The sequence below is a fragment of the Sminthopsis crassicaudata genome, chromosome 2 (genome assembly GCF_048593235.1).
Source record: "Sminthopsis crassicaudata isolate SCR6 chromosome 2, ASM4859323v1, whole genome shotgun sequence".
Taxonomy (NCBI): Eukaryota; Metazoa; Chordata; class Mammalia; order Dasyuromorphia; family Dasyuridae; genus Sminthopsis; species Sminthopsis crassicaudata.
In genome coordinates, this window is record NC_133618.1 from 112,496,774 (window position 1) to 112,521,852 (window position 25,079).

At 34.1% G+C, this 25,079-nt stretch overlaps 1 protein-coding gene across 1 annotated transcript in view; it reads left to right on the forward strand.

Annotated features, from left to right (window-relative positions):
* The window catches only part of EHBP1 (EH domain binding protein 1), a 342,552-nt gene that overhangs the window by 41,666 nt on the left and 275,807 nt on the right, over nt 1–25,079 (forward strand). The window contains exons 3-5 of the mRNA XM_074287029.1: nt 512–562; nt 16,196–16,291; nt 18,836–18,889. Of these exons, the coding sequence (XP_074143130.1) occupies nt 512–562; nt 16,196–16,291; nt 18,836–18,889 (201 nt within the window). The remainder of the gene's footprint in view (nt 1–511; nt 563–16,195; nt 16,292–18,835; nt 18,890–25,079) is intronic.

A 25,079-nucleotide genomic window follows, 5' to 3' on the forward strand; every position in this document is an offset into this window, starting at 1 on the left:
TCTTGGAGCTAATTCTAATGAGAGTATTCAAGTGTTACTCACTGCTTCTCCCTCTCCCTCATCTTCCCTTGTCTTTGTAAGAGCTCTTTCTTTTGTACCTCTTTCATCTGAGATAACTTTCCTCTTTCTTCTTCACTCTTTTGCCCTCCTCTCAGTTCATTTCTCTTCTCACCTTTTCATTTTTATTTTATCAAAATCATTTCATCCTAGTCAGCAAATCTTGTATGCTAAACTATGTATATTCCTTCTAACTGCACCAATAATGATAAACTTTTTAGTCATTACATTTATTTTCTTTTCATTGATTCTTATTGATTTGCTTTATGTTTTCTTTTTATGTCTATTTTTTATTATTTCCTTGAGTCATATATTTTTAAAAATTTTTCTTAAATATATTTTTCCTCTTTTAAGATAGCTTGTCTTTAAAAGTTATTTATGCTTTGTTAGTGTGTAATTTAAATTGTTTTAAAACCTATTTCTTGTGTATGTTCTTTTTTTAATAGGCAGCCAGATAAAACTGGTAGTTGTTTGGACAAGAAGAAGCCGAAGAAAATCTTCTAAGGTTAGTTTCTTTTTTATTAAATACTATTTTGTTTTTTCCAAATGCATGCAAAGATAGTTTTCAACATTCACTTAAATTTTTTTTTAACTTTTAATTTTAATTTTATTTTTTATTATAGCTTTTTATTGATTGAACATATGCATGGGTAATTTTTGCAACATTGTCCCTTGCACTCATTTTTGTTCCAACTTTTCTCTTCCCTCCCTTATCCTCTCCCCTAGATAGCAGTCAGTCTCATACATATTAAACATGTTAATAGTATATCTTAGATACAATATTTGTGTGCCAATCCGTACAGTTCTCTTGTTGCACAAGAAAAATTGGATTCAGAAGGCAAAAATAACCTGGGAAGAAAAACAAAAATGCAAGTAGTCCACATTCATTTCCCCGTGTTCCTTCTCTGGGTGTAGCTGATTCTGTCCATCATTGATCAATTGGAACTGAATTGGATCTTCTCTTTGTTGAAGATAATCCACTTCTGTCAGAATACATCCTCATACAGTATTGTTGTTGAAGTGTATAATCTCCTGGTTCTGCTCATTTCACTTAGCATCAGTTCATGTAAATCTCTCCAAGCCTCTTTGTATTCATCCTGCTGATCATTTCTTACAGAACAATAACATTCCATAACAATCATATACCACAATTTACCCACCCATTCTCCAATTGATGGGCATCCATTCAATTTTCAGTTTCTAGCCACTACAAAAAGGGCTACAAACATTTTGGCACATACAGGCCCCTTTCTCTTCTTTAATATCTCTTTGGGATATAAGCCCAGTAGTAGTACTGCTGGATCAAAGAGTATACACAGTTTGATAACTTTTTGAGCATAATTCCAAATTGCTCTCCTGAATGGCAGGATCCGTTCACACCTCTACCAACAATGCATCAGTGTCCCAGTTTTCCCGTATCCCTTCCAAAATTCATCACTATCTTTTCCTGTCATCTTAGCCAATCTGACAGGTGTGTAGTGGTATCTCAGAGTTGTCTTAATTTGCATTTTTCTGATCAATAGTTGTTAGGTTCTTACTAAATGCTAATGAGATAATGAGATATTAGGTTCTTACTAAGTGCTAAGGCGGTACTTGACAATTCTCTAGTTCTGGCTATGACTGGGAGTTTTACTTGTGAATTTCTGGGGAAGAGCTTGCATGCTTAGGAGGAGCAAGTTCATTGGTTGAAGTAATTTTTCCCAGAAGCCCTTGCATTATCCCATGCCCATTCTCTGGGAGGATAAAAGAAGGAAGTCACTACTCTGGACCAGAGTTAACGGCACCTGTCTGGAGACAATGGTTCTCTATAGGAAGAAGAATCTGTCCAAGAGATTTGAGTTGACAGGGCAGATCTCCTCCCAGAGAGTGATCGGCAGCTTCTGGAAATAACAGCACATTACATATTGGCGTCCACAACGTGGGGCAAGAACTTTTGCTTATCCTGACAAGGACTTATTCTGAGCCCTTCAGAGGAGCTAGCCCAGACCTTCACATTTAAGGACTTATTCTGAGCCCTTCAGAGAAGCTAGACTGGACCATTGCAATTTGGCGCCCGAACAGGGACAGACACAATCCTGATTTCAGTGGAAAAGCCTCCAATCCAGATTTCAATCTCTATGACTCAGAACCGTGAGTAACAAGGAAACTTTGTTAAAGATTAAGTGAGCATTGTAATAGATAAATAAGGAACTTAATTTGTTAAGGGCTAAACTAGCAATCTCTTATAGTGAAATGGGGCAAACACCTTCTGTTGAAGGAAAATGTTTAGAGAGCATCATCAAGGTTATGAAAAGCCAAGGATTGATTATAATTTTGGAGGATATTATTGAACTTTTAAAAACTGTGAAGGTCATCTGTCCTTGTTTTTCTCTGGAAGAAGAATTGGATCCAGATGAATGGGAATTAGTAGGAAAGCAATTAGGTGAACACTACAATTCCAGACCAAACTCAATTTCCAAAGATACACTTCATACCTACAATTTAATCCAAATGGCCTTAAAAATTGTTATTCTAAAGGAAGAGAAGAAGGAGCAAAATGGGGAAGTGTCAACTAAACTAGGTGAAAAGGATGAATCAGATAACAATGAAGTTAGGTACAATTCTGAGCAACAGGAGCATTTCCCATCTCCTCCTTCAATTAACCCTTCAAGGGTGGAGCAAGAAGGAGGAGGGGAAGAGGCAGAAACACAAACAGAATTGCCTGTGAAGCACCCTAAGCCTATGACAAGATTAGAAAAAGCATTGGTTAAAGCTAAGAGAGAAGGACAGGATATAAGTGATTTTATACATGCATATCCTGTGATTGAAGATATTGACTCCGTAGGTCAAAAAAAGAAAAGATAATGCACCTTTAGATTTGAATAAAATTAAAGGTTTGAAAAAAGGTTTTACCCTTTATGGGGCTACATCAGCTTATGTTAAAATGTTACTAGATGGTTTGTCTTACGAAGTCCTAACCCCGAATGATTGGAAATCCATAGCAAGGACATGCCTAGAACCTGTAGAAAATTTGTTATGGCTTGCGGAGTTTCATGAATTATGTAAAATCCAAGTCAGATGCAATTTGGAAATAGGAGTTAACACACAATTCACTTTTGAGCACTTAACTGGTGAAGGTCAGTATGGAGAGAATTCAGAACAGATTAATTATACCATGACAATATATGAGCAAATTGCTAAGGCTACAATAAAAGCTTGGGGTATCCTCCCTGGACAGAAAGATCGGGGAGAGGTTTTCACTAAAATAGAGCAAGGTCCCAATGAACCTTTTGCTGATTTTGTGGGACGTTTGCAAACTGCTGTCAAAAGAACTATTGAAGAAAATGCAGCTACAGAAATAACGACCAAACATCTGGCTAAGGAAAATGCCAATGAGATTTGCAAAAGAATTATATGGGGATTAGACAAAGATGCTCCTTTATAGGAGATCGTAAGACACTGTGCTAAAGTGGGAACAAATGCTTTTTACACCCGGACTATGATGAATGTGGAAAGACAGGATCCCTCCTGGCAAGGGACTTCTAGAGAAACTCGTCGATGTTTCCAATGTGGAAAAATTGGACATCTAAGAGCTCAGTGTAGGTATGGAGATACAGTGAGAAGACAGGGTGAGAGAAGACCTATAACTCTACGTCCGAAATGTCACAAGGGGAAATGAGAGGCGGGGCCCAGTTTCAGCCCCCCAAGTGAGGCATGATGGCAGCTGAGGTTACATCCAGAGAATTTTAAGACATGATCAGTCAGCCAAAATGCAATCAGATTGCAAAAATGGATTACACTTGGGGAGAATACAGGCCTTTTAAACCAACAGGTCTGTGTCCAGTGCAAATAGCTTCAATGTAGTTGCCAGATGATGAGAAGTGATTTAGAAAGTGATAAATAGAAGGAAATTAGATAGGTTAACTGCCTGGGAGAGAGAGTTTGCTTGTATTTTAACAGACAGAAGGAAAATGATGAAGAAGGAAACAGATAGGTGGCAACAAGCGCCTGGAGAGAGACAGAAAAAGAGAAAGACCTCAAAACAAAGGAGAAAATCTAAGAAACATCTGACACTGAAAGAGCATGGCTAATAAGAAGACTGTTAAAGAACTTTAAAAACCAGCAGGAATCATTGGATTTCCTAACACAAGATGAGACTAATGGACAATGGACTTATGGACATTTATAAATTCTCAATTTATGATTATTTGATCATGTTATTTGTTACATACTTTTAGCATGTGTTATGTTACTATGTTATTATGTGTTTATGTAATCTATGTAATTATGTGTAATGCCTCCCATATTGATGGATTTATGTTTCAAGGTCATGACCACCCTATGTTCTAAATCAAAAGAAAGGGGAAGATGTTAGATTCTTACTAAGTGCTAATGAGATAATGAGATATTAGGTTCTTACTAAGTGCTAAGTCGGTACTTGACAATTCTCTAGTTCTGGCTATGACTGGGAGTTTTACTTGTGAATTTCTGGGGAAGAGCTTGCATGCTTAGGAGGAGCAAGTTCATTGGTTGAAGTAATTTTTCCCAGAAGCCCTTGCATTATCCCATGCCCATTCTCTGGGAGGATAAAAGAAGGAAGTCACCACTCTGGACCAGAGTTAACGGCACCTGTCTGGAGACAACGGTTCTCTACAGGAAGAAGAATCTGTCCAAGAGATTTGAGTTGACAGGGCAGATCTCCTCCCAGAGAGTGATCGGCAGCTTCTGGAGACAATAGCATGTTACAAATAGTGATTTTGAACACTCATATCAACATTCACTTTTACAAAACTTTTTGTTCCACTTCTCTCTCTCCGCCTCCCAAGGCAACAAGTAATCCTATATAGATTCAACATGTAAAATTCTTCTAAACATATTTCCATATTTGTCATGCTGTGCAAGAAAAGTCAGATAAGAAGTGGGGAAAAAAAAACAAAAAAGAAAAAATCCAAACAAACAGCCATCATAAAAAAGATGATGTTACTTTGATCATATTCAATCTCTCTAGTTCTCTTTCTGGATGTGGATATCAATTATTATCACAAGTCCATTGGAAATGTCTTAAATCACCTCATTGTTGAAAAGAGCCAAGTCCACACAGTTGATCATCACATAATCTTGTTATTGTAAACAATACTCTCTCGGTTCTGACTATTTTGCTTAGCATCAGTTTATGTGAGTCTTTTCAGGCTTTTCTGAAATCAGCCTGCTCATCATTTCTTATAGGGTGATAATATCCCATTTCATTCACTTGCCATAACTTGTTTAACCATTGCTTAACTGATGGGCATCTACTCAATTTCCATTTCCTTGCCACTACAAAAAGAGCTGCTACAAATTTTTGCACAAATGGGTCCTTCTCCTTTTTTTTTTACGATCTCTTTGTGATATAGACATAATAGAGACACTGTTGGATCAAAGGGTATGTGCTATTTTATCGCCCTTTGGGCATAATTTCAAATTGTCCTCCAGAATGTTAGGGACATCTTAAAACTCCACCAACAATTTATTAGTATCCTGATTTTCCTACACCTTTTCCAATATTTATCATTAACTTTGCTTGTCATCTTAGTAATGATACCTCAGAGTTGCTCTAATTTGCATTTCTCTAATCAATAGTAATATAGAACATTTTTTCAAATTACTTGAAATGGCTTAATTTCTTAATCTGAAAATTGTTCATATTCTTTGATCACTTATCAGTTGGAGAATGGCTTGAATTTTTATAAATTTTAGTGAATTCTCTATATATTTTAGAAATTAGGCCTTTATCAGAACCTTTGAATGTAAAAATGTTTTCTCAGTTTATTGCTTCCCTTCTAATTTTGGCTACATGGCTTTTGTTTATGAAAAACTTTTTTTAGTTTAATGTAGTCAAAGTTTTCCATTTTGCATTTCATAATGTTCTCTAGTTCTTCTTTGGCCATAAATTCTTCTCTTCTCCACAGATCTGAGAGATAGATTACCCTTTGTTCTCCTAACTTGCTTATAGTATCACCCTTTTTGTCTAAATCATGAACCTAATTTGACCTTATCTTAGTATAGGTGCAAGATGTTAGTCAGTGTCTTGTTTCAGCCATACTTCCCCCCTTCCCTCACCTTTTCCCAGCAATTTTTGTCAAATAGTGAGTAGTTATCCTAGAAATTAGAGTCTTTGGGTTTATCAAATACTGGAATACAAATACAAAGATTAGATTACTAGTCATTGACTGTTATCTTGTGAACTTAACTTATTCCACTGCTCCATTACTCTATTTCTTAACCAGTACCAAAAGGTTTTGATGAATGCTGCTTTTATTATATTGTTTTAGGTCTGGTGCAGCATGGCTACCTTCCATTGAATTTTTAAAATTAATTCCCTTAAAACTCTTGACCTTATATTCTTCCAGATAGATTTTGTTACTATTTTTTCTAGCTCTATAAAGTAATTTCTTGGTGGCTTGATTGATATATAATGAGGACTATGCCTAACTGTGAAACCCAGAAAGTCTGTAAAGAGTATTAAAGGGGAATGTACCATTAAAGGGCAGATTGATTCTCCAAAGCCCTTACAGCTGTGAATCATAACATACTTGAGAACAGAGTTGAGGAATTGTAGACCAGTCTTTACTGTTAACATATTTACTGATGAAGATGTTGCTCATGTCTTGGGAATGAAATAAATCAGAGGCAAGAGGGAAGAGGAGAGATGTCAGAGAATGCAATTGCCTCTCCATGGAAAGATAGTTTTTAACATTCACTTTTGCAAAACATTTTGTTCCATTTCTCTCTCTTTCTCTCCCTCCCAAGGTAACAAGTAATCCTATATAGATTCAACATGTGAAATTCTTCTAAACATATTTCCAAATTTGTCATGCTGAGCAAGAAAATAGATCAATCTTCTTATAACATCATCATCTTGCATGATGGTCAGGATTAGATCCACAGCAGCCACTAGCTGGTGGTTCCCTTAGGTAGAATTGTCACTTCTGTTATATTAGCTCGACTTAACCCATGAGCATTTGATATTTTTCCGGTTGTTTAGATCTAAATTTATTTGTGTGAAAAGAATTATGTAATTAGGTTCATATATTTCCTGGGTTTATCTTGGGAGATGGACTTCCAAATAGTTTGTATTATCCACAGTTATTTTAAGTGGGATTTCTCTTTCCATTTCTTGTTGCTGACTTCTTAAACCACTAAATACATTCTGTCTGAATTTAATTCAAAATTTAGTTGTTATAGACTTAAGGCATTTAAATGATAACATTTAAATGATAGTATCATACATTAACAGTTGTTCATAGTAAAGCATAAATATACAATTTTATTTTCCTTTTTATTCTAAATTTTTTATTTCATTGGGATGGGGAAATCCAGTAAAGGACCTCTCTTTATGCTCACTTGTCCCTCCAATCCCAAAGCAAATCAGTATCCTCTCTGCGACTTTTAATTTTAATATATTAACCTAGAGTACTTAGATGTTAGGTGATTTGCGAGGCAGATTTATACCAATCAAATGTTTGTTGAATATTGGATCCATGTCTTTCTAATTCTAAGAGTCTCCTCTCTATCCACTACACCAGTGATAATCAAGTTCAAGGGAAAATAGGGATCATACTCTTTGCTTTTCTAGCTTTGTATGACTTTTCAGAATTTGTGCTGACTTATCTTTTGACAACTTATAGTCTGATTCCATGCTATAATGAAACCTTACAGTAGAACTTCATGTCTTAGTCCTTTTATACTTGAGATTATACAAAAATAATTAGTTTTCTTTCTCTTTTTCTTCTGATATTGAGGAAGGAAGGAATCAAATTTGAATTTTAAAAAACTTTAATTAAATAAAAAGAAAGCAAAATATAAACTATCTAGATCTAGAACCAGAGGACAAAGTGAAAACAGAAAGAACCGACTGATCCTCTTTTGAAAGAAACTCTAAAATGAAGAACTCTCAAGAATGTTATAGTCAAAATCTGTTCCAGTCTGGATGAACCAAGAACCAGAATTAAGGTTCCCAGGAGAATATCAACAATTTAAGATATGCAGACAACACCACTCTGGTGGCAGAAAGTGAAGCAGAATTAAAAAGTCTCTTGAGGAGAGTGTAAAAGCTGGCTTGAACTTGAATATTAAAGCAACTAAGATCATGACATCTGATCTCATCATCTCTGAAAAATAGAGAGAGCAGAATTGGAAGCAGTGTCAGATTTTATATTCTTGGGCTCAAAGATCGCTGTAGATAGTGTAGACAGCCATGAAATTAAAACACTTGTTTTTTGGAGGGAAAACTGTGGCAAATCTGAAATCTATTTATTGTTTTAAAAAAGCAGAGATGTCACCTTATTGACAAAGGTCTTTATGGTCAAAACTATGGTTTTTCCACTATGAATGTAAATGTTGGATTATAAGAAAAGCTGAGTGCTATAAAAATTGATGCTTTCAAATTATGTTGGAGAAGACTTTTGAAAGTCCCTTGGACAGCAAGGAGATCAAATCAGAATCAATCAATATTTAAAGAAATGAATTTAGACTATTCCTTGAAAGGAGTTGAAGTTGAAACTCAAATATTTTGGTTACATAAAGAGAAGGCAAGCTTTATTGGGAAAAAAAAAACTCTGATGATGGAAAAATTGAAGGCAAAAGGAGAAGGGGATGGCAGAGAATGAGATAGTGGTCTGGAAGCAGCAAATGTGAGTTTGGAAAGATTGGAGGATAGAAGGGCCTAGCATACTATATGGTTCATGGGGTCATGAAGAGTTGGACTTAACGGAATAACAAATCGTTGATGACATTACACCTTTGTCCATTTGAAGAATATTCTCAAAGCTGCTTTAATTTCAATTTTGTCTTGTTGAAAATGACATTACGAAGAGGACAAAAGGTTACATTTTCAAAGGGAATTATTTTGTGTTGATAATCATGTATTTTATGAAGTACAATTAAAATTTCTAAGTGTTATATGTATTCTTTTATGAAAAATTGAGTCATATTTCATAGACAGTGGCCATACAAAAATGTATGTAAGCTGAATTTTTTGTAATTTAGGCTAAAGCCTGACAAATTCGTTTAGGAAACAAATTTATTGAAAAACTCATAAAATACATGCAATATTCCATATTTTAGCTCTCCCACTTCAGTAAGGTATAGTGGGAAAGTTTGTTTCTTCATATCTCCTCTTCAGGGCCTTACTTGTTTTTTATTTTTCAACATTTACTATTGATTGTTTTGTGGTGTTTGGATTTTTAAAAAATTTATATTGTAATTGTTATGTATTTTTCTTGGCCCTTCCTATCCCTTTCTCTCCAGAATAATTCCTTATCCTTCCTGCTTCCTTTTTCTTCTAAGACTATAAGAACAGAAGAAAACCACTGCACCCTACCTCAGCCCTTTCTCTTATCTATGACCTATGAACCTATTAGGGCTATGAAAAGACACATATTTTAATGTGTCAACTATTCATCTTCACATAGTCTTTCCAATTATGTACCTTTCTTTATTTCATTTGACTTCTGTGTTGCCATTTCATCATGTCATCTTAGTTCTGATGTTTTCATCTGAAATTCTTAGAAATCCTCTTTCCTATATAGGGTTATTCTTAGTTTCACTGCATAACCTGGGATGACATTAAATACATTAGTTATGTAAAAGTGTCATTTTAAAAATTGTGTTGGCTTTACCTACCTATGAACAGGAAATTACTTCGATTAGGTCTGAGTACCTTATTTATTTGTTTAAAATTTATTTGTATAAAAAATATTTTATGTTCAATCTCCTGCTGAGAGTAAGATCCAGCATTATGCATCCTCTTTCCCTGCTAGCTTCTATATCAGTTTTTCTTCTTAAGCCTCATTTGTATGAGATTATTCCTTTTTCTCTTTTTTTTTATAATTTTATTTTTAGAATCACCCCTTCACACACATATTTCTTTCAGACCACTCAAATGATGATAATCATGAATACTGTTATTTTCACATATATGAAGTAAACATTTTGACCTTATTGAATCCCATATAATTGGTATTTAATGTAACCTTATATTTCTCTTTGATACTATAAATGTTGAATTTTTCTTTAAGTTCTGAAGGTTTTGTTATAAAACTCTGTCTTTGAATTCATTAAATATCAATTTTTTTCATTCAGCATTATATTTAACCTTGCTAAGTTGCCCTTGATTGTAATTCTAATTCTAATTCTTTTGTTCTATTGTGCTCTACAACCCTTCCATGTAGTAGCTGCTAGGCCCACTTCTTCATTTACTTTGAGTCAGTCAAGGCCCAAATGACTAAATAGGATTTGGCCTAGGATCTATTGTTGGCCAATCTATGAGAACCAGCATTCTCATACATTCTCCCCCCCCCCCCCCCCCCGCCCGAGGCAATTGGGGTTAAGTGACTTGCCCAGAATCACACTGCTCTATTCATTGCACCATCTACCTGTCCCAATAGCTAATTATCTAGCCTAATATCTTGGGAGGTCTCAGAGATCAAAAAAATAATATACATTGGGCAGTGTATTGGTAGAGTGAATATAAACAGTAATTATTTCTATTTTGATCAGAAACCCTGAGGGTTTTCCTCTCCCAGATTGACTTTTTTTTTTTTTTTGACTATATAAAAGAGGCCATTTTTTCCCTCAATTCCTACCTATGCAGACTCACTGAATGGGCCTTGCCTCACTCAAACTGAGACTTTTTAAAAACTTTAGTTTAAAAAACCAAGGTCTGCATTTAACTCTGCATGTGACCTTATATTTCAAGTGTGTGTCTTTTACACTACATATTGTTGAATTCAGGTTTCAAATTCATTTTGCTCTGTTTTCATTTTATAGGTTAGTTTATGCCTTTAATATTCATAGTTATGATTACTGTATGCTTTTATCTTTTTTTCTTTTATTTATTTTGTGTGTGTGTGTGTGTGTGTGTGTGTGTGTGTGCCTCCTAAGTTGTCTTGGGCTAGCAAAATTTTTTGAGTTCCAAAGAAAGCAGTGTGTTGATTATACATATGAAATAATATAAAACATTTTCATATTAGCCATATTAACACTGCAAAATTTGACTTGAAGAGTTATTATAAAGTTGTTTGGAGAACCAAGTTGGAAGAACTTGATGATTTGTGCTAAAACTTGTGCTTTCTTTACTGACTGTCTTGGCTCTGCTTGTGAAAACCTCAGCTAAACTTTTATATTATGATCTGAGTAAAATATTATTTGTGTTGTTCAGGTTTGAAGCTTTTGAATAGGCTATACCCTTCTGAACTCATCCATCCTCCTAAATTTACTATTTATGACAAAAGCATGACCATCTTTTCAGTTATTCAGGTTTCCATACTTGGTGCAGTCCTTCACTCTCCCTTTCCTGCCCCCCCCTCAACTCTTCCCTCTAAAATTCACTCAGTTCATAAGTTTCATTGATTCTGTCTCTACAACATTTCTCATACCTGTCCCCTCTCTCCACTGTTACAGTCATCATCCTAATTCAGGCCCTCCTCACATGCTCTCTGGCAGTAGCCTTCTAATCATCTTAACTGTTGCTAGTGGCATTTCTCTAAAATCTATTTTTCATACTACTTTGAAATTGACTACTAAAGGATAGTCTGATATTCCTGAATAAGAAAGTTTGCTGGCTCCCTATTGCTTTTAGGACCAAATGTAAAGTCCTCTGACCAATATATTAAGCCCTTCAGAATCATACTCTAGTCTATCTTCTAGACTTAATTTCTGTTTTTCTTCTTCATATGCATTTCTTTCTAGGTAAACAATTTCCTGTATATAATGTTTCTTTTTTCTGCCCTCATGTTTTTTTTTTTTTTCAGAAACTATTCTTATACTGTCCCTTTGCTTTAAGCATAGTGACCAATTATTGTTTGCCTTCCACTCCTTTCCCAATTCCCATCATCCTCACTTTCTCCTTTCTCATTTATCATCTCAGTTTAGCGATATCTTTTTGTTTCCTACCAGTCAGGCATTTTCTGGATGAAGATCTAGCTTAAAGAAACTGAAGAGTGGTAAGATAAGTAAGAGAATAAATGAGAAATAACAATTTCATGACAATCTAGAGGAGAGAATAGCCAGGAGAAGTGGATGTGTCAAAGTCTATAGAGAGGTCAAGAAGAGTGAAGATTTAGAAAAGAAGCCATTATATTTGGCAATTTCAGTCATAGAATGAGTTTGGAAGCTAAATTATAGATCTTAAAAAATGCTATTTTTAAAAAATTTCTACAGTCAAACACCATAGAACAATGTACAAAATATTCTACCTAATACTTCACTGTCTCTATTCATTAAAATAATTTCCCCCATCATTTCTTATAACACAATAATATTCTCTTATATTCATTTATCACAATTTTTACAGCCAGTTGTCTAAAAGGCAGTCTAAAGTATTTTCTTAGATTCCTTTATTTTCCCCCTTTTGTCTCCTTTAAGATTAGAACATTTGTTTCTTACTATGCCTTTCCTGATATTATCCTTCTTTCCCATCTCCCCTTTATTTGTTACTTTATGTTTGATGTAGTTCTATACCAAATGTTTGTGTGTGTGTGTGTGTGTGTGTGTGTGTGTGTGTGTGTGTGTGTATGTGTGTGTGTGGGGAAGAGGGGGCTGTGGCTTTTAAATTCTACTTTGATCATTTTAGATGAATAAGGCTCATCTGAGATTTAATTTCCATACCCCTTCCATCATATTTATTATACATATATATTTTAATTTACTCTAATCAAGGAAAATAATATCATTTCCTTTCAATTAATCAAATAAACTTAGATTTCCTTTTTAAAAAATCTTCATTATTTAGTATTTTGTTTTTCCCCAGTTATATGTAAAACTTTTTTTTCATTTTTCATTTTTAAGATATTTATTTATCTAAATACAAAATAAGAGAAAAAGAAAGAAAAGGAAAACAAAAAATAGATTGTCATGTGCCCAGCTGAATAGCAGAGAGGATTAAAAATATGCAATATTTCCCTTTCAAGAAAGCATATATAATAATAGGCAGGATTAGATTCATGACCATCTTTTCATTACTTCCTTGTGGGTTATTCTTTTGTTCTCTGCTATGCTTTTTACTTTTTTTTTTTCTATTCCTTTTCTCCCCCTTTCACCTCCCTATCTCTCCCAATCCGGCTACAATTAAGCATGGATATATATATTTGTATGTATATGCACACACATATATTCATACCCATACCTACACCAATATTTTTACATGGGTGAAATATATATTTTTACAAATATATATACATATATAATTATATGCACACAAGCACATATATACACAAACATATAGCTACATTTACATATGTGTAAACATGTATCTAAAATAATGTTAATATGGCTGCCATATAAAGTACATTTTTCTCTCTTGATTACATTTTTAAGTTTGACTTTATCTGAACTCAGTGATTACTGTGAATTACAATGAATTCTAATAAATTTTACTGCTGATTCTTGTTGTACCATTTGTGTACATCTCTTATTTCCTATCCCTGCTAACTCTTTTACTTTAATTCTACTTAATTTGCCTTGCTCTTATTCCCTATCCTTGATAATTCTTTTGTTTTAATTCTACTCCTTAAATTGCTTTGCCAATACTTAAGCTCTCCCCACCCATGGATCTCTATCTTATCTTTCTTTGTACATACAGATCCTTTTCCCTTTTTTTTTTTTTTTTTTTTTTAATCTCATTTGTAATAATGACCTAGTAGTGGTATTGCTAGGTCAAAGGACATGCATGGTTAGTTTTTGTTTTGTTTTTAGCATGCATGTTTTGTATTTTGTTTTTGTTTTTGGGTTTTTTTTTTTTTTAGCTCTTTGGGCATAGTTCCAAATAGTTCTACAGAATAGTTTGATCAATTTCACCAACAATACCTAAATATCTCATTTTTTTCACATTTCCCTCCAACATTTGTTATTTTCCTTTTCTGGCCTATTAGCCAGTCTAATAGCTACAAAGTAGTACCTCAGAATTATTTTGATTTGTATTTCTCCAGTCAGTAGTTAAGAGTATTTATTTTTTACATAACTATAAATAGCTTTGATTACTTCATCTGATAACTTCGTAACTTTTGATTCTTTATCAACTGGGGAATGGCTCTTATTTTTATTAAATTCACCTCAGTTCCCTATACATTTGAGAAAAGAAGCCTTTATCAGAGGAACTTACTTCAAGATACTTTTCACAATTACTATTGCTAATTGTATTTCTCCATGTTTATTCTGTTCTGTTCTCTCTTTTCTTTCATTCTATCCTTCCTTGAAAGTGTTTGGCTTCTGACTACCCCCTTCCTTAGTCTTCTCTCAATAATATCACTCTTTTCATAAATCCCTTTTCCCTCCTACTTTCCTCAAGGATGAATTAGATTTTCATACCGATTGAATGTGTATGTTATTCCTCTTTGAACCAATTCTGATGAGAGTAAAGTTCATTCATCCCCTGCCTCCATCTTCCTGCCTTTCCCTCCACTGTAAAAACTTTTTATTACCTCTTTTATGAGAGATGGTTTATACCATTCTATCTCTCTCTTTCTCTTTCTCCCAGTACATTCCTCTTTCACCCCTTAATTTTATATTTTTTAGATATTATCCTTTTATATTCAACTCACTCATATCTGTGCCCTCTGTCTTTTAATACTTCTTCCAAGTGCCCTAAAATTGAGAAAGTTCTTATGAATATAAACAGATTAATCTTAAGTCCTTTATGATTTCCCTTTCCTGATTATCTTTTTATGCTACTCTTAGGTCTTTTATTTGACAGTCAGACATTCTATTCATGAAAGTCTGGTGTTTCCATCATCAATGCTTGAAAGGTCCTCTGTGTCACTGAATGTCCATTTCAAATGTGATGAATAGCTTGGAAATTGAACTGATTCGCCAAGGAATCAAGATAGGAAAGGGAGAACTATTTGGCCATTTCAAGAGTGCTATTATAGAAAAGATATAAAGGGGTGCTGGAGATATTGGAGGTTACAATGAAGACAAAGGATAGGAATTTGGAATCATAAGACAAAGGGAAAGATGGAATGATGAAAAGTTGTAATCAAGTAAAGAATTTTGGAGTTTGTGAACATGGCAGTAAAACACTTATGAATGAAAGTATAAAAGAGTTTGATTATCCCTGTTTGGTTAAGGTGAAATGGAAGAGTGATTCATGAAAACGTAATAAATTGAGGAATTGTAAAGTCAGAGATTTGATAGTGTTTATATGTGTGTGTATTTCCCACTTTCAAGTTAAACTCCTTGAGAAAGCAATCTTATACCTATATTTTCCTTTCCTTTCGCTATTTTCTAATCTTTTGTTTTCAGGCTTCTTCTCTTGGGATGATTCATTTCATAGGAAGAAGTAACACATAATCAATAGAATACAGATATTCCATATCCCACTTACTGCTTGTACTTGCTCCCCTACCTCAGGGAAGTTTTGCTATTCTTTTCACTCTCAGACAAATTTTGTTTTTCTTTGTCTTGAGTATTGTTTTATGCAAATTGTAAAGTCTAACATAGAAGATATTCTCAGTGTGTATTTAATAGGAGCAGATACCTGACAGCTCTAGAAGAGCAAGTTCATATACAGTTTCAGACACTGTGTGACCAGCTGTGTGACCTGGAGCATGTCATTTAACCTCTACCTCAGTTTCTTCCCCTCTAAAATAAGAGTGGCAATAACTTCAGTTTTCTCCTCTGTATTAGAGATGATAATAAAAATAATGTTGCCCTAGGGATTATTGTGAGGATAAAATGAGATAATAATTACAAAATATTTAGTACAGTTTTTTATTTGTATATAGCATGGTTTCTAGCATATAGTAAGTGCTGTAGGAATGTTAGTTATTATTATCAGCTTTTCCAGAAATTTATAAATTTATATAAATAAATTATATTAGATGATCTGTTCTCTTTTATATACATATATTTAATTTTACATAATGATGCATTTTACTAACTTATGGATTGAGTTAATATTCATTTTATTTCTATGATTTCAGTTGATGGTAGACTATGGATTCTTAAGAATAACTAAGTGGGACAATACATATTTACTTTGTAGATTAAAGTAATGTAGGAAGAACTATCTTGTGAGAGTGACTGAGTGGGAATAAGATTTCTGATGTGATTTTTTTTTTGTGAAACTAATATACATGTATTTTTATAACACACATAAATTCATTATTTTTTCTTTCTATAGGCTCATAGTTGGCAACCTGGAATAAAAAATCCTTACCGTGGAGTGGTTGTGTGGCCTGTTCCAGAAAACATTGAAATCACTGTGACTCTATTTAAGGTAAGTTTCATTTGTAATTTTGATTTTCCTAATAGAAATATGTGGAATTTAAAAAGGTTAAGAGACATAACTTATGGGTAATTTAATCATTTTGTTAGTAATGCCTAATATATTTATTAGTAAAAAGATGGTTATTTAACCATCTTCCTTACACCAAAGATCCTGTGTGGCGATGGGCTCACAGTTTCAATGCCCTTGGAAGAATAGATGTTCTTGAGGATGACAGTCAATCTTGATTGAATGAATCAGAAAATGATTATTTATTACAATAAAAGTCTGGGCTGATTTACAATGAGAGTCTTGGGGATACATGACTTGGATCATCCAAGTTTTGGTCAAAGAGACTTAACAATTTTCACATCACATGTCTGATATAAGGGAGAATCAATACTTTTACCACACCTTTCTGAGCAAGAATGCAATCATTAGCCTAAATTTAAAATTTCTTTTATTGTCTGATGAGATCTTGGCTAAGGTAAGAGATTTCCCACAGTGGTTGATTTCTGGATGAGAAAGTAGAAAAGAAAAAAACCTTGGTTCTAATAACAATAATTAGTTATTAATATGAAAAATAAGTAATCATTTCTTTCAAATATAAGTTTCTTGAGGACCACAACTGTATGATTTTTGTCATTGTATCAGATTCTTAGCTTAGTTCCTGGCATGTTGTAAATACTTATTAAATGTTTGGTTTTTGATTTATTCTTGATACATTCCAAAATGTATTATTGCATAATAATGCTTCTTTCTCAGTATTGTAATTGTGTGTTCTTCCCATTGAAATCCAGATATTATAATGAATATAATTGCTATTAGAGACATGGCATGTTTTTAAAGGAGAAAAATAACACATTGTTTTTATGCTTGCCTTCTTCCTTGGCACCTACTTGTATGTGGTATGTGTGTGTGTATGTATCAATACACATACACACTTATTTATATATTTGCATGTGCTTATTTACATGCATTAATTATGCTCATATATATAAATATATATAAGAACATATGTGCATTTATGTTTGTATTCATAAACTCCAGTGACCTAGTTAAGTAGATCTTCATTTTGCTAACTCTGATCACCAAGTTTATTATTTGTTGCTTTATGTAACATATTTACATAATTAAAGTAATTGCATATTGTTCTTTTAATTAAATTTTAGAAGCAGTATCTTTTATATCATAATGCCCCATCAACTTTTCTTGCCTTTTCACTGGCTGATCACAATACATCTCTCACACTTGCCTAGGGTTTTTTTTCCTTTCCAGATTTTCCCTTCTATATAAGACCATTCCTTTTCACTTCCAGTTCCTAGTGCCTTTTCCTTTACATTATCTTGCATTCATTGTTTGATAGGCATTTTTTGTTTACATACACATACAGACACACATTTTGTCTCTTCTTGCTATTACACTGTTAGGTTAAGGACTGTTTTTGCTTTTTTATTAGTGTTTCATGTTGCCCACCATGGTGCCTGGCCTATAGTAATTGCATAATAAATACCTGTTTTTCAGGTTGATTGAAGGCTTTTTTCATTTTATAACATTAGAATTGTTTCAGTAATTTTTACTCATTTAAAAAAAAAAATGAACTCTGCTCCTAGGGAGATGTCCCAAGTTTTTTTTTTTTGCAGGAGGACAAGGGCTTCTCACTGACTTTCTGCCCTGGGGCTGGCAGTACTGCCGGCTTTCCCACCATTCTGGATTGGTCTGCTCTAATCCTGCCTGTTATGCTGGAATTTGGGAGCTCACAGTTTTCCTTCTATTGTTGGGTTGAGGTCTCATAGCTGGCCTGCTGAGCCACTGGCCCTCTGAACCAGGATAGTGCTTCTGTACTTTGGCTAAGAGCTTCCTGCTAGATTCTGTGCACTACATTCCCCTCCCAGCTGAGACAGACCTTTCCTGAAGTCCTTCAAAGCTATCTTAAGCTGGAAAATTGTTTCACTCTATATATTTGTGGGTTCTGTCACTCCAGAATCCTTTCAGAGGTTTGATCTAACATTGATTCTGAGGGAAAAGGAGAGCTCAGGCAATATTCTTGCTTCTCTATGCCAATTGGTTCTTAGCTCACTCAAGGCTACCATTGATGCAATTACAGATAACTTGAAATACCAAAGTAAGACCTTGAAATATATATACATATATATGCATAATGTATATACAAACTTATAATTTAGGGGATGATTTCAGAACATGCTTTGATATATATTTTTTACATTCTTTTCTAAACTTGTTGACCAACTTAATTTCTAAAAAGGACTGTTTTAAGCTTTCTAGAGAAACAAAAATATTGTTACCTGGCAGATATCTGAAAAGTTTTAGTGGAAAAGGTAATGTATTATTTTAATTATAGGAAGACTATTAGGGTAAAAGTTTTTAAAAATTAGGATCATTTTGGGTTGCGTGTTTTGTTACTGGACCAAGCTCAAAATGTATTGTTGTTGTTGTTGTTTTTAAAGAAGTCATTTTATTTATAAGCTTAAAAAAAAACTAAAGAAACTTTTTAAAAATTTGTTTTTTAACTAATTATATTTAATCTTGTTTCAGGATCCACATGCTGAAGAATTTGAAGACAAAGAATGGACATTTGTCATAGAAAATGTATGTTGGTCAAAAATATTCATATCTTTTTTTTTTTTTATTATATATATATATATATATATATTTTATAATATTATCCCTTGTATTCATTTTTCCAAATTACCCCCCCTCCCTCTATTCCCTCCCCCCGACGACAGGCAATACCATACATTTTACATGTGTTACAATATAGTCTAAGTACAATACATGTGTGTGAATATCATTTTCTTGTTGCACAATAAACATTAGAATCCGAAGGTACATGCAACCTGGGCAGACAGATATTAGTGCTAACAATTTACATTCCCCTCCCAGTGTTTCTTCTCTGGGTGTAGCTACCTCTGTCCATCATTGATCAACTGGAAGTGAGTTGGATCTTCTTTATGTTGAAGATTTCCACTTCCATCAGAATACATCCTCATACAGTATTGTTGTTGAAGTATACAGTGATCTTCTGGTTCTGCTCATTTCACTCAGCATCAGTTGATTTAAGTCTCTCCAACCCTCTCTGTATTCCTCCTGCTGGTCATTTCTTACCGAGCAATAATATTCCATAACTTTCATATACCACAATTTACCCAACCATTTTCCAACTGATGGACATCCATTCATCTTCCAGTTTCTAGCTACAACAAAAAGAGCTGCCACAAATATTTTGGCACATATATGTCTCTTTCCGCTCTTTAGTATTTCTTTGGGATATAATCCCAGTAGTAGCGCTGCTGGGTCAAAGGGTATGCACAGTTTGATAACTTTTTGGGCATAATTCCAGATTGCTCTCCAGAATGGCTGGATTCTTTCACAACTCCACCAGCAATGTATTAGTGTCCCAATTTCCCCACATCCCCTCCAACATTTGTCATTATTTGTTCCTGTCATCTTAGCCAATCTGACAGGTGTGTAGTGGTATCTCAGAGTGGTCTTAATTTGCATTTCTCTGATCAGTAGTGATTTGGAACACTCTTTCATGTGAGTGGATATAGTTTCAATTTCTTCCTCTGAGAATTGTCTGTTCATATCCTTTGACCATTTATCAATTGGAGAATGGTTCGGTTTCTTATAAATTATGGTCAGTTCTCTATATATTTTGGAAATGAGACCTTTGTCAGAACCTTTGTTTTTAAAAATATTTTCCCAATTTGTTACTTCCCTTCTAATCTTGTTGGCATTAGTATTATTTGTACAGAAACTTTTTAGTTTGATGTAATCAAAATCTTCTATTTTGTGATCAATAATGATCTCTAGTTCTCCTCTGGTCATAAATTCCTTCCTCCTCCACAAGTCTGAGAGGTAGATTATCCTCTCTTCCTCTAATCTATTTATTATCTCCCTCTTTATGCCTAAATCATGGACCCATTTTGATCTTATCTTGGTATATGGAAAAATATTCATATCTTAAAAGTATGATTCAATGTTAAGCAGTGTCATAATTGAATATAATTTCTGGCATTAAGCTAATTTTTGAAATTTGTCTTTGATCAATATTTAAGGCCCAGAAGTAGTCTATGTTGGTGAAAAACTCATGGAAATGAAATAGGATCTTTGTAATTCTTATAATTTTCCTAATAGAACAATAGCAAAATTTTAGAATTATTTAATAAAAACTTACTTAGATTAAATATGTAGAAGAAAAGAATATTTATGCTACAGAATTATGCTTTCAAATAGCTCTCTGAGGGTTTTTCCGTCTTTCATGTATTTTAAGATTTGAAGATAAAAAGCAGATAGATCTATTCTTAAGTTGTAGATCTTCATAGCCTTTACACATTGTTGTTATTTTTTCAGGTTGGTACATAAATTGAATTATTAATATGTTGATGTTGAAATTATTGGATGAATGAAAGGACACGTTAAAACTTTACCAAGCATTAGCTAAGTGATTGGGATATAAAAACAAACCTGAAACATTGCCCCACATAAGATGATATGCAGAAATAGGGGTTGGATTTGTTATGTCATTATTATTGGGACCTCACAGATGTTTATCCTCACAGGGGATGACAGTAACAAGAGGGACCAAGAAGGGCCTCTTGAAGTAAGACTTTTGATGGTGTTGAAGGAAACCAAAAAAGCTGAGGGATAGAGTTGAGGAAAAGAAGCATTCTAATAATGGGGAACATCCAATGAAAAGGAATGGAAATGGGAAATTGTTAGGATTACTAAGTGAGAACTGAGGTTGTCTGGACAGTGACAAGGTGAGAATTCAGGTTTTCTGGACAATTACAAGGTGAGAACTCAGGTTGACTTGATAGAAGGAGCAAGCCCATTGGCTGAAGTGGTTCTTCCCAGAAGCCCTTGCATTATCCCACGCCCATTCTCTGGGAGGATAAAGAGGACAGCACTCCAGGAAAACAAAAAGACTCTGAATTGCATCTGGCTTGACGGGGCTCTCTGCAGGAAGGGAAGTCACTTCTTTGGACAAGAGTTAACAGCAACTGCCTGGAGACAACAGTTCATTACAGGAAGAAGAATCTGTTGGAGAGATTTGAGTAGAAGACACAGCAGTTCTCTTCCTAGAGAGCGATCCAGCAGCTTCTGGAGACGACAGCACGCAACAGGAAATGTTTCCTCATCCCCTGAGAAAGGAAGCAGTATGATATTGAGTCTGTATATGAAGTCATGAAAAACATTCCATATTAGCAGTGTTGCCAAAAAAACAAACAAACAAAAACACACACACACACACACACACACATACACACACACATACAAAGAAGAACAATAAAAAAGTTTTAAAAGTATGCTTCCTCTGTCTTCAGAGTTCATCAATTCTTCTTTGGAAGTGGTTAGCATTTTTCATCATGCCTCCTTTGGAATTGTGGTTCATCACTGTCTTGAGCAGAGTAGCTCAGTCTTTCATATTTGATCATTCTTATAATGTGGTTTATAATATACTGTATACAGTATCTTCCTGGTTCTGCTCATTTCATTTCACATATTTTTTTAAGTCTTCCAGGTTTTATACCACTCCTGCTTTTAATCCTTCAACTGAATTCTGCTCTAGTCCCTTATTTTAATATTTTATATTTTTTTGTTTCAGTTATGTTTCTTTTCAATAACATTATTGAATTCTGATTTCTAATTCATTCATCAATATAGATCCATTTCATGGATCTCATTTACATTCATAGTGATGACTATTAATTGTGCATTTCCCTCTATTCTGTTTTTTTCTGTTTATCCTTCCTTCTTTCTAGCTTTTTGCCCCCTGTCCCGCCTCCTAAGTATGTTTTGCTTCTTACCATCATCTTACTTTATCTATCCTCTTTTTTTTTTAACTGCTCCCCCTCTTCTGTTATCCCCTTTCCCTCCTATACTACTTCCCTGTTGGATAAAATAGATTTTTATATCCAACTGAGTTATCTGTGTGTGTGTATGTATATGTATGTATATACATATACATACACGCATCTTTTTTCTTCTTTGAACTATTTAACATGAAATTGAGGTTAAATATTATTTGTTCCCATTTCCCAAATTTCCTCTCTCCTAAGTAAAAATTCTTCCTTGTGCTCTTCTTTCACGTGACATAATTTTCCCCATTCTTCCTTTCCCTTCCCTCTTCTCCTCGAGTATTCCTCTTTCTTACTCATCCATTTTTTTTTACATCACCCCAACATAATCAACTCACTCTCATACCCTTTGTCTTTATAGAATACTTCTAACTGTCCTAATAATGATAAAATTTCTTAGAAGTTACAGGTATCTTCCCATTAAAAAAAAAAAAGGTACTTTATTTAATTCCTTATAGTTTCTTTTTCATGTTTACCTTTTAATGCTTCTCTTGAATCTTGTATTAAGATTCAACTCTGAATCAACTATTTAACTCTGATAAGTTTTCATCAGGAGTGTTTGAAAGTCTTCTATTTCATTAAATATACATTTTTTCCCTTTGAAGGATTAAATTCAGTTTTCCCTGATAGGTTACTCTTGGTTATAAAATTAGCTTTTTTGCTTTCTGGAATATCATATTCTAAATTCTCTGTTCTGCAAAATCTTGTGTGATCCTGACTGTGGATCTACAATATTTGCATGGTTTCTGTCTGGTTATTTCAAGTATTTTCTCTTTGATCTGAGAAACCTGGATTTTGCCCTAATATTCTTGGGAATTTTATTTTGAGATCTCTTTTGGGTGATGATTTGTTGACTCTTTTATTTTCTTTTTCACTCTTTGATTCTGGGATATCAGAGTAGTTTTTCCTGAAATGTTCTTGAAATAAGATGTTTGGGTATTAGGATTACAAGGTGATAACTCAGGTTGTCTAAACAATTCTCTAGCTCAGAGTTCACACCTTTTGGAGTTTACACCTTTAGACTTCTGAAAAGGAGTTTACACATTTAAAGGAAGTTTACACCTTTAAAAGGAGTTCTGAAAAGAAGTTTACACAACCTTTAAAAGGAGCAAGTTCCTTGGTTGAAGGAGTTCCCACAAGCGCCTGGAAGTTCTCACAATTCCATTCTCTGCGAGGATAAAAGAAGGCAACATTGAGTCTGAAGAGTCTATCTAGACTGGGAGATTGAGTTTAGATGGCAGTCTGGAAGGAGAGAGTCTGGATTGGGGAAGAACAAGAGCTGGAGGAGATTCAGAGCCAGGATTCAGGAAGAAGAGGATTTGAGATTCTACCTTTGATCTGGCTGGAGGCTCCAAAAGCCTCTCAAGAAACCTGCATACAGAGAAAAGGATTCACAGAGAAAAGAAACCTCCTCCCAAGAAGGATTATAACTGAGAGACACCAGAGCATTACATTTGGCGCCCAACGTGGGGCAAGGACTTATTCTGAGTCCTTCAGAGGAGCTAGCCCGGACCTTCACATTTGGGGCCTTTTTTGATGATGGTTGTCAGATAAAACAGTAATTTTAAATTCTTTCTTCTAGATCTGTTTTTCAGTTCAGTTGTTTTCCCAGTGAGGTATTTCACATTTCCTTTTTCTTTTTCATTCTTTCGAATTTGTTTTATTGTGTCTTCCACTGGAAGTTATGTGTCCAAAAGGACATATGTGTCTCATGGAGTCTTTATTTCCATTTGCCCAATTCTAATTTTTAAGAAATTATTTTCTTAAATGAGTGTTTGTACCTCTTTTTGCATTTGGCCAATTCTACTTTTTAAATATTTCATCAATGAATTTTTATAGCTCATTTTTCATTTATCCAGTTAACCTTTTGGGAGGTTTTATTTTCTTCAGTACTTTTTTGTCTCTTTTACCAAGTTGTTAATTGTCTGTAGTATTCTTAGTGGTTTTCTGGAGGTCTTGGAGCAGCCTTCTTTTCAGTAAAGTAATCACCACCAGAATAGCCAGGTGTTAAAATCCAAAAGTCTTTATTGTCTCCTTTGCCTGGTGCTCAGCTAACTTTCTCTCAACTTACATGCTCTACACAGAGTATAAACCAATCATTATATCACTAAGAAAGTATTATTTGTTGTAAGATTAAATCAATCATACTGAACTTAGAGAACTATTAATCACCATGGTAAACTAGATAACCATTGTCTCATTAATCCCATGGACTTATAACACCTTATAAGAATCCTTGTTTTAGGTACAAGAGTTCTGGCCCATAACAATTATCCATTTATATTTTTTCTTTCCTCATTCTCATTTCTTTATTTAATTTTTCCTTCACCATTCTTATTTAATTTTTTAAATTCTTTTTTAGATCTTTTAGGAATTCTTGTTGGGCTTGTATCCAGTTCACATTTTGTTTTCCTTTGAAGCTTTGTTTGTGGATGTTTTGATTCCATTATGATTTCTTGAGTTTGTGTGTTGATCTACCCAGTAACTATAAAACCATTTTATGATCAGTTTCTTTCTTCTTTTTTTAAGTTTTTGCTCATTTTCTCACCCTATTTCTTGACTTTAAATTTATATTAAAGTTGGGTTCTGTTCCTTGTGAATGGAGGAGAAGGTAGCATTGTTTCAAGAATTTTTCTGCACTAATCTTTCCAGAAGTGGTTTTGTAGGTTTGAAGGTTTTTCAGTACCTCCAAAGTGGTATGATCTGGGGAGAGATTTAGTCACTGCTCTCCTACGCTGTCTCTGGTTCTTCCCCAAGAAGAACTCTTGTTCTCTTGGAATTACACTTGATATTGCTTCTCAGGGCCCTTGTTTCCTTGGAATCTCAAGTGATACTGCTTTTTAGAGTCCTTGATCCTTTGAGACCAAAAGTGATAATGTTGCTCAAGGTCCCAGATCCCTTTTAATTGAAAGTGCTAT